This window comes from Carassius carassius, chromosome 26 (genome assembly GCF_963082965.1).
Source record: "Carassius carassius chromosome 26, fCarCar2.1, whole genome shotgun sequence".
In the NCBI taxonomy this organism is placed as follows: Eukaryota; Metazoa; Chordata; class Actinopteri; order Cypriniformes; family Cyprinidae; genus Carassius; species Carassius carassius.
In genome coordinates, this window is record NC_081780.1 from 20,974,528 (window position 1) to 20,989,714 (window position 15,187).

General features: G+C 36.0%; 2 protein-coding genes and 1 long non-coding RNA gene across 3 annotated transcripts in view; all 3 read left to right on the plus strand.

Annotated features, from left to right (window-relative positions):
- The window catches only part of LOC132106315 (uncharacterized), a 329,308-nt gene that overhangs the window by 133,943 nt on the left and 180,178 nt on the right, over window positions 1-15,187 (plus strand). The window lies entirely within an intron of this gene.
- Window positions 2,005-4,058, plus strand: LOC132106312 (potassium voltage-gated channel subfamily A member 5). The gene has a single exon (XM_059511941.1). It carries the CDS (start codon window positions 2,264-2,266, stop codon window positions 3,887-3,889), a length of 1,626 nt encoding a protein of 541 aa, XP_059367924.1. The 5' UTR covers window positions 2,005-2,263; the 3' UTR covers window positions 3,890-4,058.
- LOC132106313 (uncharacterized) overlaps window positions 4,269-15,187 on the plus strand; it is a 77,403-nt gene continuing 66,484 nt past the window's right edge. Inside the window, exon 1 of the long non-coding RNA XR_009424110.1 lies at window positions 4,269-4,807. This is a non-coding gene — a long non-coding RNA (uncharacterized LOC132106313). The remainder of the gene's footprint in view (window positions 4,808-15,187) is intronic.

Sequence of the window (15,187 nt, forward strand, 5' to 3'; positions counted from 1 at the left end):
ATAAATGTTGTCTTGAATTCTCAAGGTCATTTTAAAGTTTCTCACAATTATCTTTTTTAGTCAGAGGTGTAAACATACTTTCATAAGTAAAATATGCTTTTTACAATTACATACAGTATTTATTTGACTATTATATATATATATATATATATATATATATATTACGTATAAGATAATACATTAACCAGTCCATGCCTTCTTACTGTAGCATTTTTGAAATATTTTGAGTAAAATTACTTTAAATAATATTTTAATAGTGTTGTTGGTGTTTGGGGTTGGTGAATAAGATGCATGTGATAAGAAAATGTTGTATCTAGAGCATGAAATTGTAATGCGGCCAATTACGCTGCTACATTAGCTGCTGTTGTGTTCTTTTGTAGTATTAGCACAGGCCTGCGGACAAAACCTTTATATGAGTCAAGAACATGCAGATTCTCTCAAGAAGAGCTGGATGAGCAAATAAACATACATACAGCCATCACTGTCATCAAATGCACTGAATGCTTTTAAATAGGACATACATAAATAGGAAGCATCCATCATCCAAGCAGTAGTCATCTCTCCATCATGTCCAGAACTTGGATCTTTTTGCATTTGCATTTCTCTGAAGACTGGCATTATTGCTCCCGGCGCACTCTCATGACAGTTAATGCAAAAACGAGAAGAGCTGTGTCATGTGTGCAGATTAGAGTCCCTCACAAAAGTCATGCATTTGGACTTCAGCCCTCGGCATCTGCTGCACTCTCGGTTCCAGATGAAACAAGAAAAAGAGCTTCTTTAAACCTCTGTTGATTTCCTGCTCATTCAAAATGCCTAAAGGAAGCTAAAGCAACAGAAGACACAATTCCATTACATGTAACTATTGTAGTTACTCCCCAACACTGCTCATAAACTAATACAGAGATCTGATCATTTGCAGTCTTTACACACACTTACATATGAAATACATAATGATATGTGTTTGATAGTATTTCAAACTTTTAGGGGTCACAGCACTTACATGTCTGTTTTAACAAGTAATGGGAGGAATGAACTACACTCCATCATGTTTATTTTTAAACTGTTTTATATAGCTGCAGAGATTATCTTAGAACGTGAATAAAGATTGAGGTCATCTGAGTCATATTTTATCACAGAATGCAGTGATTGCCAGGAGCTGTAGGAGATCAAGCAGCACAATAAAAGAAGCAGCAGCAGGTCTTCATCCACCCTGTTCAGTGTTAATACATCACCGGGATCAGTTTCTGTCACCTGCATGACTCAACACATAATCTCTCTCCTTACAACTTAGACTTAAATGGCTCATTCCTTTTTTAAGCATTTATCATTTAAGCAGCAGTCTTTGTGTTTTATTTCCACACAGGCAGATTGTTCAGCATATGGAGAGGTAAGATCCTGTGAGAATAAAGTAAAAATGAACATCAGTTTTTAATTGATGTAGCCTACCTTCACAAATCATCCCTGTAATTTATCTGTGCTCAATTAGATGAATATGTTTACTGTCTCTTAAAATAACATTAGAAAATCACACACAGCCTATTCAAACACACACAAGAACTTACCGTGGTGATGCAACTTAGACCGAGGCGAAATGTTGTCAACTCATGTGTGAATATAGGCCTATGCTAATTTAACAGAGATTATATTAAAACCCATTGCTGATGATCAGTGATGAACATTGTCTATAAAAAAGTGTGCATTTGATTAAATTAAATGTGTATTTGATGCGTTTTTGATGATGAAATAATCCATACAACATACACAATGATTATTTATCTTTTATTCATGTTTTTATTTTTGTAACCCTTTTATTAACAGTTGTGCTAAGGGTTTTTTTACATGGTGATTTCAATTCTTGAACCAAATTTTACAAATACGCGCGTGTGTAAAAAAAAAAAAAACTAAATAAATACATAACGAAGTTGGATTAGGATCTTTCTCTCCACACACAATTAATTTAAGCGAAATATGCACCAAAGAGGTCCTTACACTCGAGTGATACATCAACGCTTTGCGAGTCGGTTCATTCAAAAGAATCTGTTCAACAGAACCGAGTCTACTGGGAATCACTCCGATACTTAACGCTCAGCGCGTACGCTTGTATTTAACAGAGTGATGGGAGGATGTTTGGATATAGCGCACTTCTTCATCCGCAGCAGAAGAAAAGAATCTAGTGGCAAAGAAAACGAGAGTGGATGTACAAGGGGCTTTTCGTTTTGTATTCTACAGGTCGTTTCTTAATGAATATTTAAATGGCTTGGAAATGGAGATAGCTTTGGTGAGCTTTGACAAGCGGGGTGATGGAGAACCATATCAAAACCAAAACTCCCTGGATCATCCACGCTTGGTCCACAACAAAGAACTATACTCGAGAAGTCCACAGCAGAGCTCGTGGAAAATGAACGACATGAACAACACAATGATGGGCTCCACTGAGAATACGGTGGATTATTACAGTCCCCATTTGTTTGAAGAGGACATTATGGATATGGACCATGAGAACAACGAACGAGTTCTTATCAATATCGCCGGCCTGAGGTTCGAGACGCAGTTGGGCACTCTGAACCAGTTTCCCGACACTTTGCTGGGAGACCCGGACAAGAGAATAAAGTATTTCGACCCCCTCAGGAACGAGTATTTCTTTGACCGCAACAGACCGAGTTTTGACGGAATTCTATATTTCTATCAGTCTGGCGGGAAAATCCGACGACCCGTTAACGTGTCAATCGACGTGTTTGCAGACGAGATCCGCTTTTATCAGCTGGGAGAAGAAGCAATGGACCGTTTCCGCGAGGATGAGGGCTTTATCAAAGAAGAAGAGAAGCCGTTGCCACAGAACGAGTTTCAGAAACAGGTATGGCTCATCTTTGAGTACCCTGAGAGCTCTAGTCCTGCACGAGGCATAGCTATTGTATCCGTCCTCGTCATCACCATCTCCATCATAACTTTCTGTCTGGAAACTTTACCCGAGTTTCGTGACGAGCGCGAGCTTCCAGTGACTAGTCGCGCTGTCAATGGTACTCAAGAGCGTCCATCGCTCACCTTCAGCGACCCGTTCTTCATCATTGAAACCACCTGTGTGATTTGGTTCACATTTGAGCTCTTTGTGCGCTTCTTTGCCTGTCCTAGTAAGTCTGAATTCTCCAAAACCATCATGAACATCATTGACATCATGTCTATCATGCCTTACTTCATCACCTTGGGCACAGAGCTGGCGGAGCAGCAGGGTCAGGAGCACAATAATGGCCAGCAGGCCATGTCTCTGGCCATTCTGAGGGTCATTCGTTTGGTTCGGGTGTTTCGCATATTTAAGCTCTCTAGACATTCCAAGGGGCTTCAGATCTTGGGCCAGACTCTAAAAGCCAGCATGCGAGAGCTGGGCCTCTTGATCTTCTTTCTTTTCATTGGTGTCATATTATTCTCCAGTGCTGTTTTCTTCGCTGAGGCAGATGAACCCGAGTCTCACTTCTCCAGCATCCCAGATGCCTTCTGGTGGGCTGTGGTGACCATGACAACAGTCGGATATGGTGACATGAGACCGGTGACTGTGGGGGGCAAAATCGTGGGCTCGCTGTGTGCCATCGCAGGGGTGTTGACCATTGCGTTACCGGTGCCTGTCATTGTGTCTAACTTCAACTATTTCTACCACAGAGAAACTGACCAAGACCAGGCATCTCTCAGAGAAGAGCCAAATAATGGTGGGCCTTTAAACCAATGTGATGATCTCCATGGGCTGAGGAAATCATCAATCTCTAATTCAAAAGATAGAGAGTATAATGAAGAAACAAACATTCCAGTTGAGAAGACTAATATGAAAGCTAACAGCAGAATGGATATTAAACGCTCCCTTTATACGTTTTGCTTGGACACTAGAGAAACTGACCTCTAGTTTGCCCACCTCTAGCCCATTGCCCATCTTTGTTTCCAGCTTAAACTAATTCTATCTCAGGGAGACTGACCAGGAGTGGGCATCTTTCAGAGATGAGCATAGTGGTGGCCTTTCCAGCCCATGTGATGAACTTCATGTGTTGAAGAAATCCTCAAACGCAAGAGATGGGACACACACAGTGTGGAAGAAGCATGTTTGAGAAGACCAACATTATAAACTGGATATTAAATGCTTCCAAGAAACATCCATATCCACGAATTTAATGCACCCAAATTCTGTACGATCCAAGGATCAGCGAACTGTTAAAATCCTGGAAAGTTGCAGTTATTTTTTTTTTAAAGCACATTTTAATCTGTTAATCTCTAGGGCATCAGCAGCTTTTAAGCATTACTTTTATAATTTCTTATTCAGAAACACAAAATTATGCTATTTTTTTTTATTTTTTATTATGTAAAATATTAAGCACTGCTGCTATGCTTGGATGACATGTTCAGTGTTGCCAAGTGATTCAAGTGAAAAGCCACAATAGGTTTTCTTCTTTTAAAACACGCTACTTAAAACAAATGTACATATTTTTGTAAAATAATTGTTTGGTCTTTAGGGTCTCGATCACTTTTGTAATTAGTTTCAAACACTGTATGTGTTGTTTGTGGCTATCAGTATTTTATAGCAATATTTTTTCACTCTCAAATTTAAAAGTCAATGGCATATGAAATCCAGGGAGCACTTCACGTAAGAAAAGGACGTGTTTGCTTATGAATCCACAGAAATCTGTTTTCCTGAAGTTTGATGCAAAAAGGATTCAAGCAGAAATGATGGTGTACAGGAGAAAAAAACCCAACAAATGACTGAACCATGATGATCTTCTGAAAACAGAGGAGAACTTCAAGATGATCCAGTTAACCATTTTCATATAAGGTCAGTCTCCATTTTATTTCTTCACTGTTTGTTTCATTTGCTTTCTGTGCTTTTTTTAATGTGTGAGTTTGACATTTTGATGTTATAACCACAATTAAATTACATTAGCCTATATATTTATACATATATACATTAGTGTTCATGATTGCTAAACTCTAAAAACTAAAGTTGAAAGGTGATTAGGTATTCACGTACATGTTCTCTGTCTTTGTTGGATTACATGATCTAAAATTCATAGAATTAGCATGCATTCATATTTATGTTGAGCTGCCAAATGACATAAAGTGGAGAAAATAACAGCCACTGAATTTGTGAGTTCATTTCCATTATTAACGCTGTATGAGCCAGTATGCAAGTGCTAGAAGGGGAATGAGTTGATATTAGTTTCCAGGAACCAGAAAATAGGTGTGTTTGAAGCAGGGGGGATCACAGACAAGGTTTTGCTATGAGGAGTGACATATAGTGTTTCACATCCCGTCATAGGTTATATAACATAACCTTTGAGAAGGTGTGTGAGTGTGTACTTCATACTTGTTTTGGTTGCTTCGATACCTAAGACAGCCGCAACTAGACAATGGGTAATGTAGGTCAGGACTGACAAGAATAAACACTTTGATAGCAATAAAACATTGTAAGCACATCAAAATGGCATGTTGTTAGATATGTGACTGCAAGAAGATGTTCATCTATGAGGTTAAAAACACTCAAACTGAACTGAGCTCTTTATACAATACTGGTTTAGCTTTTCGCCCATATCTACAGAATTAGCTTTGAAGTCATATACTCTCTCTATCAACTTAGTGTTTTAATAAGGACAAAAAAACTGAAGCATGATATCCTGTTACTCTTAATCATCCTTTTTTGATGTAGTCAGGTTTTATTTAGTCATATTAAGTATTTTTGATGTAATCATAGAAAATTTGTTTCCATTTAGATGTTCCCTGACATATCACATTAACGTTATTTTACAAAACCTATTTTGGAGTGTAATTTATATTGCACAGTCTCTTAGTCAAATTCCTACAGATAACACACAGATTGCGGCTCAGTGCAGATCAGTCACTTCACAATATTGAATATTCCAGACGTCATGAGGAATTAAAACACTTATATTGGAGATTTTAGAAGGTTTTTTCTTTAGGTCCTCATACGCTTGTGAGTTTTGAGTTTGCTTGTCCGAATGTTGTGATGTAGATGAGTGTTAGAAGAGATGACATGGTAAGCTGATGAAAAGCAATCATCTTTAAGCTCTTGAAAGTGCCTTGTGATAGCGAACGTGTCACAACTGTCTGTTTTTGATGTGTGCTAGCTAATCGTGTTATGTTTGGTCAGTCTAAGAGGACAGCTAAGCTCGTCTCATCTTTAGATCATATCTTAGTCTCTCCTCTTCAATCAAATATGTGACCCTGGACCAGAAAACCTAGTGTAATTTTTTCGAAAGTGAGATTTATACATCATCAGAAAAGTGGAATAAACAAGCTTTCCATTGATGTACGGTTTATTAGGATCAGACAGTATTTCGCTGACATACAACTATTTGAAAATCTGGAATCTGAGTGTGCAAAAAAATCTAAATAATGAGAGAATCGCTTTTGAAGTCATCCAAGTGAATTGTTAGCAATGCATATTACTAATCAAAAACTAAGTTTTGATATATTTACGGAAGGAAATTTACAAAATATTTTCATGGAAAAAATCTTTACTCGATATACGAATGATTTTTGGCATAAAATAAAAATCAATAATTTGGACCCATACAATGTTTTTTTGGCTATTGCTAAACATATACCCCAGCGACTTAAGACTGGTTTTGTGGTCCAGGGTCACATATAACATGATTAGCATGATGGTTAAGCTGCATATGGGGACAAATGTGACCAGGGCCCTTATTTACGTATTTATTTTTACGTTTGTATGTCTTACTATCAGCCATGATTATTCTACTCTGTTAATTAAAAGGCAGTTTAAATGCATATTCACTAATTATGCTGACAATTAGCTGAACATATGCTTGTTTAATTAGTGACACTTAGCCTGCATTTTAAAATCTTGATATGAATATGGCAACATAATATTACGCTCTATAATATTTCTATGAATAAATCCCTGACAGAGACCACTGTTTGCAGTCTCCCTTTCTCATAGCTTAAGACTTCTCTCTATTCCTTAGTAAAAGTTTGTCTCAGCAGCTTTGTGAATAGGTTTTAAGAGAAAACTCTTAGCTAAAACATTAACTGATATTTAGGGGAACTCTTAAAGGTAAGATAAAAATGTTTTGTGAATACGGGCCCAAAATCAAGATTCTCTGCTATACTACAAAAACAGAACAAACCTTTGCCATTATAGAGAGATTAATAACATATTGTATTCTTTTTTTTTTTTTACTGTTGATTTACAAAAATGTTTGAATGTAATGGATTGCAGAAACCTCAGGCATTTATAGGTCGCAATTAATAAACATCAAATTAAACAGACATACTATAGTCAAATAGTTATCCATAACATAATTGAGTGCTGCAGTGATGATTTATTGTTGTAGACCATCTAGGAAGTTAACATCATCCTTGTTCCCTCAACAAAAACCCAATTTTTACAATGGAAAAAGAGGCATTCCTGATGTATGATGTCACAGAATAATTAATTCACACACACACACACACACACACACACACACACACACACACACACACACACACACACACACACACACTTGAATTGATTTTTTATGATTTTTTTATTACACTGAATCTAATATCTGTGCGAGTATTACATTTCATAGTATTACTGTAGGATTATAGTGAAAATATTAGTAGAGCGTTTAATGCAAGTGTTTATTTACATACAATTTAATAATAGATTACTAAATTAATAGACTATTAAACTTAGATTATTATAAGGCAAGCATGGGTGGTGTTTGCATGCAGAGGCGTCGTGCCCATTCAAAGTGAGGGGGCACGTGCCCCCTCAGATTTCTGAGCCAAGTGGATTTTAAATGCAGCTTCCAAACGAAAAAAAAAAAATTGCAGAATAATATTTTTTATATATTTGATAAAATCACAGCGGTGTGATTAGATCGTTCAGTGCACAACATCAGCTGCTAAATTCAAATCTGCGTTCGCTGGCTGGCGCTGAGCCAGACGCGTTCGTACAACGCTTCATGATAACCAATCAGAAACTATTCTGTTGCGCTTATGGATGCAATGGCCAATGAGAGACGTCCAGAAGAGTCATCACTGAAACGCAGTGTTTTGTTCACTTGCTCGCTGACTGAATTATTTAGCGAATTCTCTCATCAGAAACAACAAAAAGTGCAGATGTGCGTACGAATGTAAGTAAGATATTCGTTTCATAATGTAAAGTGCTTCAGTGATTTTAATGGGAGTTTTTGAGAGTGCCTGAACTCTGGCTAGACTGAATGAAAATGTTTTTTGATAATGTAAATGTTCTTTACTCTCTGTAAAATGAAAGTGTTAAAATAAGTATCTTACAATATTGTTATTAAAATTTACATTAAATGCAAATTCAGTCGTATTAAAAATATTTTATGGCATGATATGGCACTTAAGTAAAAATTCAGGTTTTTATGTGTAGTTAATAGATTACACTACATTTCCATATATTGATCAAATAGCAATCTATAAAGGTGCAAAACGCGTTTACCTACACATATTTGAGAAACGAGATATTTCCTGATATATTAAGCATGTTTGGAATTGTTTTGAATAAAAAGGAAAAAAATAATAAAAAAATAAGCCTATATCAGTTATACAGTGCTTTCGTAGAATGACTTATACCCCCGACCCCCCCGCCCCCAACAAATATGCCCCCTCAAAAATCATGAATGCATGACGCCCCTGTTTACATGTGCAGTAATCTCTAAAATGATGTTAGGGGTTATTACAAATGGTTTTGAGAAAAGGGTTGTTGACAAATAGTTTTTATGGTGTTCTGAATATATTAGCATGTTGTCATGCAGTTGCTACAATGTTCTAGGCATGAGTGGTTTAGCTTGAAACTATAACTTTGTTTTCATCTGAAGGTAATGTCTCAATGTTGAAATGCCCCAAGGATAGAAAATTGTCACCCTGGCTGAGTTTTCTGTCTGATATCAGCATAAATGTTGTGCTGGTCATTTAGTTTCAATTCGCAGGAAAGAAAAATCTGTGATAAATTAGTATGTAGCTCTCTCTTTCTCTCTCTCTCTCTCTCTCTCTCTCTCTCTCGTAGTCTGTTCAGTCAAATACAGCAGATAAAGTGTGATTTCAGCACCACAGACAGCTCCATGAATTCTAGCACAGCTTCTAAAAGTACACAATTCATTTAATAGAAAAAAATTACCATATAAAAAGGATAATTTTGAATGGTGGACAACCATCTTTTGAAAGATGAACATACCTTTAGACAGGTTTTATCTAAGCCTTTACATCTTGCCATTTTCTTTTGAATCAGTAGCTCAACTGATTTGTCCAGGTAAAATACTCTATGATACACAGTACTACAGTTTTACTAACAGCTTGCACCAGCGCAAACTGTCTTTTGGCATTAAAATTTGAACTGCCGGGTTTTACTAAAGACACGCATTGACGAATCAGCAATGAAAAGGCGTGGACACAATTACTTTTGCGCCTGACCTTATTGAATATGCATTTGTAGATGTTTCCCTTTCAGACGCAAAATTTATGGGAGTATTCAAATGAATCATGCAATGAGTTTTACTAATGTTTGCTTTTGACAAATTACTGGCATTTGCAGCATTAACGCCCCCAAAAAGCATGTCTTAAATTATTTTACGCTTGAAATGGCTGCAATCATTGTTGTTAGAAGGAGAACCTGCAGAGAACAAAGAGCATGTGGTAGATGGGAGAGGAATTTTTTCCACACATATTAATTTATTTAGAATGCCAGAAGAACACATCATCTGAACATATCATTTGCCAACATATGCTATTTTTAAAAGACGACTTAAACCTGATATTGCGTGTCTCCTAGTTGTGAGTTCCATCAAAACTTCTAGCAAACCTTCATTTTTTGGCCTCTGGGTCTTTTCAACGTACTGAAGCTTCTGTATTTCTTTATTCTTTATTTGTGACTATGTTAATTTACGCTGTGCTTGGTATATTGTGTTGGTCTATATGTAAATGAGACGTTGCGTCTGTGCTCTTTAATTTGCAGGTAGTTAGTAAATCACCCGCAGGAATTTAGACACCCATTTGCGCTGTTATGAAATTACGCTCTCATGAAATTTCCCAGCGTTGTTAACACTTTCTATGAAGCCCATATTTATAATATTAACAAGAACAGTTTTAATGTTTTATAATATTTGTTTTTTTGGTTAAAGCTTTTAAGAGTATGATGACTTATAACCAACAATGAAAGTGTTGCATCAACTTAAGTTATAATTGGTTATAAGATATATCAGATCAGATGAATTTATAATATGACACATTTGCTTTGAACTATTTTTATTGTAATATCAGTTTGATTATTTTGATGGTACCCTTTAGACAGCTGTTGCTGTCAGCTCTGCAACTACATGTCAACTAGCAGTCATTGGAGTATTAGTAGTATGTATGTTAAATATATGCTAACACTTTATTTTGATGGTTCCCCAACAGACAAACTCACTATAAGTAACTTTTCAAGTATGTCAGCATTCCACCTACATTAACCTCGCTAAGCCTACTAATAGTCTAATGATATTCTATTGAGAGATAGTTGACATGTAGTCGCAAAGAGGTTATAGTCAATAGATTAAGGGGCCATCAAAATAAAATGTAACCTAACATATAAACATTGCATTTTTTCAGTTGAAATGATTAACTAGCTCACATCAAAATTAATTTTAGCCTCCCAGGGAACACTCAAATAATACTTCCACACATAACCACTTACAAGATGTAGTAAGATAATGTGCCGGTCTTAAATAAACAATTTCAAGATATATAGTCCATTATAAATCTAAAAGATTTAATATGGTGTATATTGTGTGCTATAAATAATCATAATCTTAAAAGTTATAAATACAAATGTGTAAGCATTATAATGTATTGTAATTGTTATTATTATTATTATTATTTACAAGATGATAAAACATATTATAATGTTTTTATAATGCCTTAAGAATACCCTTATAATGTACTATAAATATGGGCTTCATAGAAAGTCTTACCGCCTGTTTAGTCCACTTTCCAATAATTAAAAATTAAATAAATGTACTCATCTTCATGTCACTTGTGTTGATTTTTTTTTCGTACGATGAAAGTAAAGGATGACCATGTCTGTCAAGTGAGATTTTCCGTGAATAAGTAAAATGTTTTCTTAAATTTTAGTTCATTCCTCACATACAACTATTATATGAGCTACGATGTCTTGTAATAAAGTACATGTAATACAGACTAATTTTAACTCTCTACTGAGAGTCTGCTTTTGTGTTCCATAAGTCAGTGTCAAACGTATTTGCAATGACATGAGGGGCAAGTGAAAAATGACAATCTTTGGGTGAAGTATCATTTTAAAATGCAGGGTTTCCCATACATTCATTAATTTGTGGCGTTTATTAATTTCCTCTCACAAACTGACAACGGAGGCACGCACGACTAGCCCCTCCTCTTCGAACACGATCTGAATCAAAACATGAGCATGTGTTAGTTAGCGGACGGATCACCGGTGCTTAATGCTTATTCCCCCAGCGAAGATTCCAGAATCAATCCGGAGTTGAATGGTTAGTAATGAACACTGTTGCTCAACATAACTCTGAGAAGTTAGTCTATGTTAAGTGCTGTCGCGTTTCCATTACAGATTCGCGCAAAACTTTCGTGTTTTTTTTCTATATATCGATAAACAACTATTGCGAAATGACGGCGTTTCCATTAACCGATGTAATGCGACTAAAACGTCATTCTTTCCCTCTCGCGATCAGTCATTCCAAAAATCATGGCGATGGACGTTGGTAGGATTATATATATCACAGCCACCAGACTAGACATTATATTATTATTATCTCCAGGTTCAGGTTGGTGTGTGTTGGTTTTTGTCCACCTCAATCTCCAGGTTTGTGTGTGTGTGTGTGTGTGTGTGTGAGCCTGTGTGTGTCTGAGTCTGTGTGTGTGAGTGTGTGTGTGTGAGCCTTTTTGAATGTTTGAGTGTGTGAGCCTGTGTTTGAGTGTGTCAGTAAGTTTGTGAGTTTGAGTGTGTGTGTGTGTGTGTGTGTCCATCTCCAGGTCCAGGTTTGTGTATCTGTGTGTGAGCAAAATTTGCAACAAGAAGTCTGTGGAGCTGTCATAGCATAGAAAGTGTAGCAATGGCATAGCAATGTAGCAAAAGCAATGTCTTTAAATGGATAGTTCACCCAAAAATGAAAATTCTATCATCGTTTACTCACCCTCAAGTTGTTCCAAACCTGTATGAGTTTCTTTGTTCTGTTGAACACAAAGGAAGATATTTGGAAAAATGTTTGTAACCAAACAGATCTCGGTCCAAATTGACTACCATAGTAGTGACTACCAAGTACCAAATATCTTCCTTTGTGTTCACTTGAGGGTTAGTAAACGATAGAATTTTCATTTTTGGGTGAACTATCCCTTTAAGGTATCTGACACTAAGTGTTGGCAATGGAAAGGTGTACTTGTCACTAAAAATATATGATATATTTATGATATATATATATATATATATATATATATATGATATATTTAACTTAACCCCCCCCCCCCCCGGTCCTCAAACACCACACCACCGCAAATAGAATCTAATTCTATGGGAAACACTTAAATCTGTTAAAAAGTATAGAGTTCAGGCCTCCTCATTATTTATTGGATTTGATTTATTATTATTATTAATATTTTTTATTACTGAGGAACAAGATGAAGTAATATTACAGATGCTGTCAATAGAGCTTAACTTGTATTAAACCCATAACAACCTTTTAATCTTCCAGAGGTTAGCAAATGTTTGACTCCCAATAGAACAATATGACTTTATTTGAGTAAATGCAGAAATAACTCTTTTATTAGATAGATAGAATTGAATCGACTTTTATTAGATAGATAGAATAGACAAGCATCTCCCTCTCATGTCAGTATTTTCACAGCATGTATCACATGCAGGCAGGATAAATCAGGTTGAATCTGGCAGAAATGCGTTGCTAAACTACAGCCTACATCAGCCTACAAAAACTGTGAGGGCTGTTAAAAGCTGTTATAGAGTTATTGATAAATAAATTTTACTTTAAAATATTAATTAAATTTTTAAAAATGGTTACCTTTACTTGTTGCAAGCATGATCTTTTAAAGAACAACAGAAGTAAATTGCATTGCCATTATTTACAATGGGTAAATTAGAATTAAAGACATTGGTTGTTTTTTTTAGGGTTTGTGTTAGAGACAGATAGCTTATCCTGACATGACTCTGACTGTTATCTTGTCTTTCTAAAAAAAAAAAAAAAGCTTGAAGCAACAGAACCATTCCGGGTCTCTTATATAAGCGGCCCTTCCTCTCTGACTGCTGCTCACAGAGAGTAATTGGCCATTCAATTAGACAAGAAAAAGAGTGCCTGAAAAGGAAAAGAAAAGTGATATAGAATGGAGTGGATTTAACCTCATGAGCTGAGTGAAAGTGGATGAAAACATATCACTTCAAAAAATATTAGCTTTGACATTTTCCTTCTGGTTTTCACAGACAAAATTTAGCCAACTGTATTCACATTTTGTTATGTTCCTCTACACTCTCAGAAAAATGTTACAAAATATGTCACTGGGACAGAACCCTTTCAAAAGATACAAATATTTGACAAATATATACAAAACTAATTTTTACCTTTTATGGTACTAATATGCACCTTTTAGGGCTAAATAAGGTACATAGGTTGACCTTTTGAAACTGCACTGCCCTAGTGATAGCTTTTGTACCTTTTTTTCTGAAAGTGTACACATTTGCATAATACAAAATAACAAGGACAATCCAACATACATGCAACAGCCAATAAAAGTCCATTTTATTGAGTGTGTGTATGTCTGTGTGTGTGTGTGTGTGTGTGTGTGTGTGTGTGTGTGTGTGTGTGTGTGTGTGTGTGTGTGTGTGTGTGTGGTTTCTATAAAAGAATAATAGTGGGGGGCTGGCGGACAAGGAAAAGGGTGATAAGGATTGCAGTTATCGTATACTTAGCAGCAATAATACTAATACCATTACCACTACTACCAATAATAATAACAACACTAATAAAAATACTAGCCATAGCAACATTAAATTATTATATTGCCTCTGGTCCCCCCCATGGCCATAGCCCAATTTAGTCCACAACCCCCATCATTGTTATAATTCATATTTCAAAATGTTCTTAAATAAAAACTATAATATTTAGGAAAAAATTACCTTAGTGTAAATCTTTATTTTTTTATTTTTTATTTGTTCCATTCCTGACAACAACAAAACAATGGGATTACAGTTCAATGCTACTGACAAATTTGAATGTTAATCTCTTTATTTGTATAGATTATCTGTCCCTCTGCACATGGTCATCTGAATCAGTTTGATAAGGTCAAAGGTCAGGGCTGGGACATCTGAGATGGCAGGTTATATATTAATTTAGCAGACATGTTTATCCGAAGTGAATTAAACTCAAAATATACTTCCTCTGTTCATGTTTCACAGTGGCCCATGCATAGTCCATGTGATTTAATTTCCTTCATCTCCAGAGTCTGCAGATATATGCATGCAGCCCAATTTGATAATTACGGAATGGGAATGTTTCTGTTTTTTTACCCTGAACACGGTTGGCTTCTGTGCCTTCAGTAAGTGCTCTATGTTTGTGTGGTATTGTGTCCCATAGGATTGTGCTTTCTATTTTGGCAAGTAGGGATTGTGATTGGGGCCGATCAAGCATTTTTTGAACTGATTCGTATCGGCTCTTCTCAGCACAATCCTTATTTTACATCAGCTATAATGCAGAAGGTGACAGTATTCACATTAGAATATTAGATTTGCCAACCACCAATAAAAGGAAAAGAAGATGCACAAATGTGCATTCAGCCACTATTAAAACCAAAATAACTAGTGATGTTTGTTCGAGCGCGTCAAACACGTTTGAACTTTCATGTTTAGTGTATTTGATGTACACTTTTGTGTATCACTAATTTATTTATTGTTTTCCCTTTATCTGAGATGTCGTTATTATAACGCGTAGCTATGGGTTGTGTCTTGCTTCGGATTTGATTGACGGATTGACGGACAGCAAGCTTCAAGCTTTCTAACCATATCTCCACTTTTTATCTTTGTAGCAATTATTCTGCTTACTGTACATATAAAATACGAGAAGTTAACATCAATATATATACATACCCAATTCCAAAAAAGTTGGGACACTACAAATTGTGAGTAAAAAAG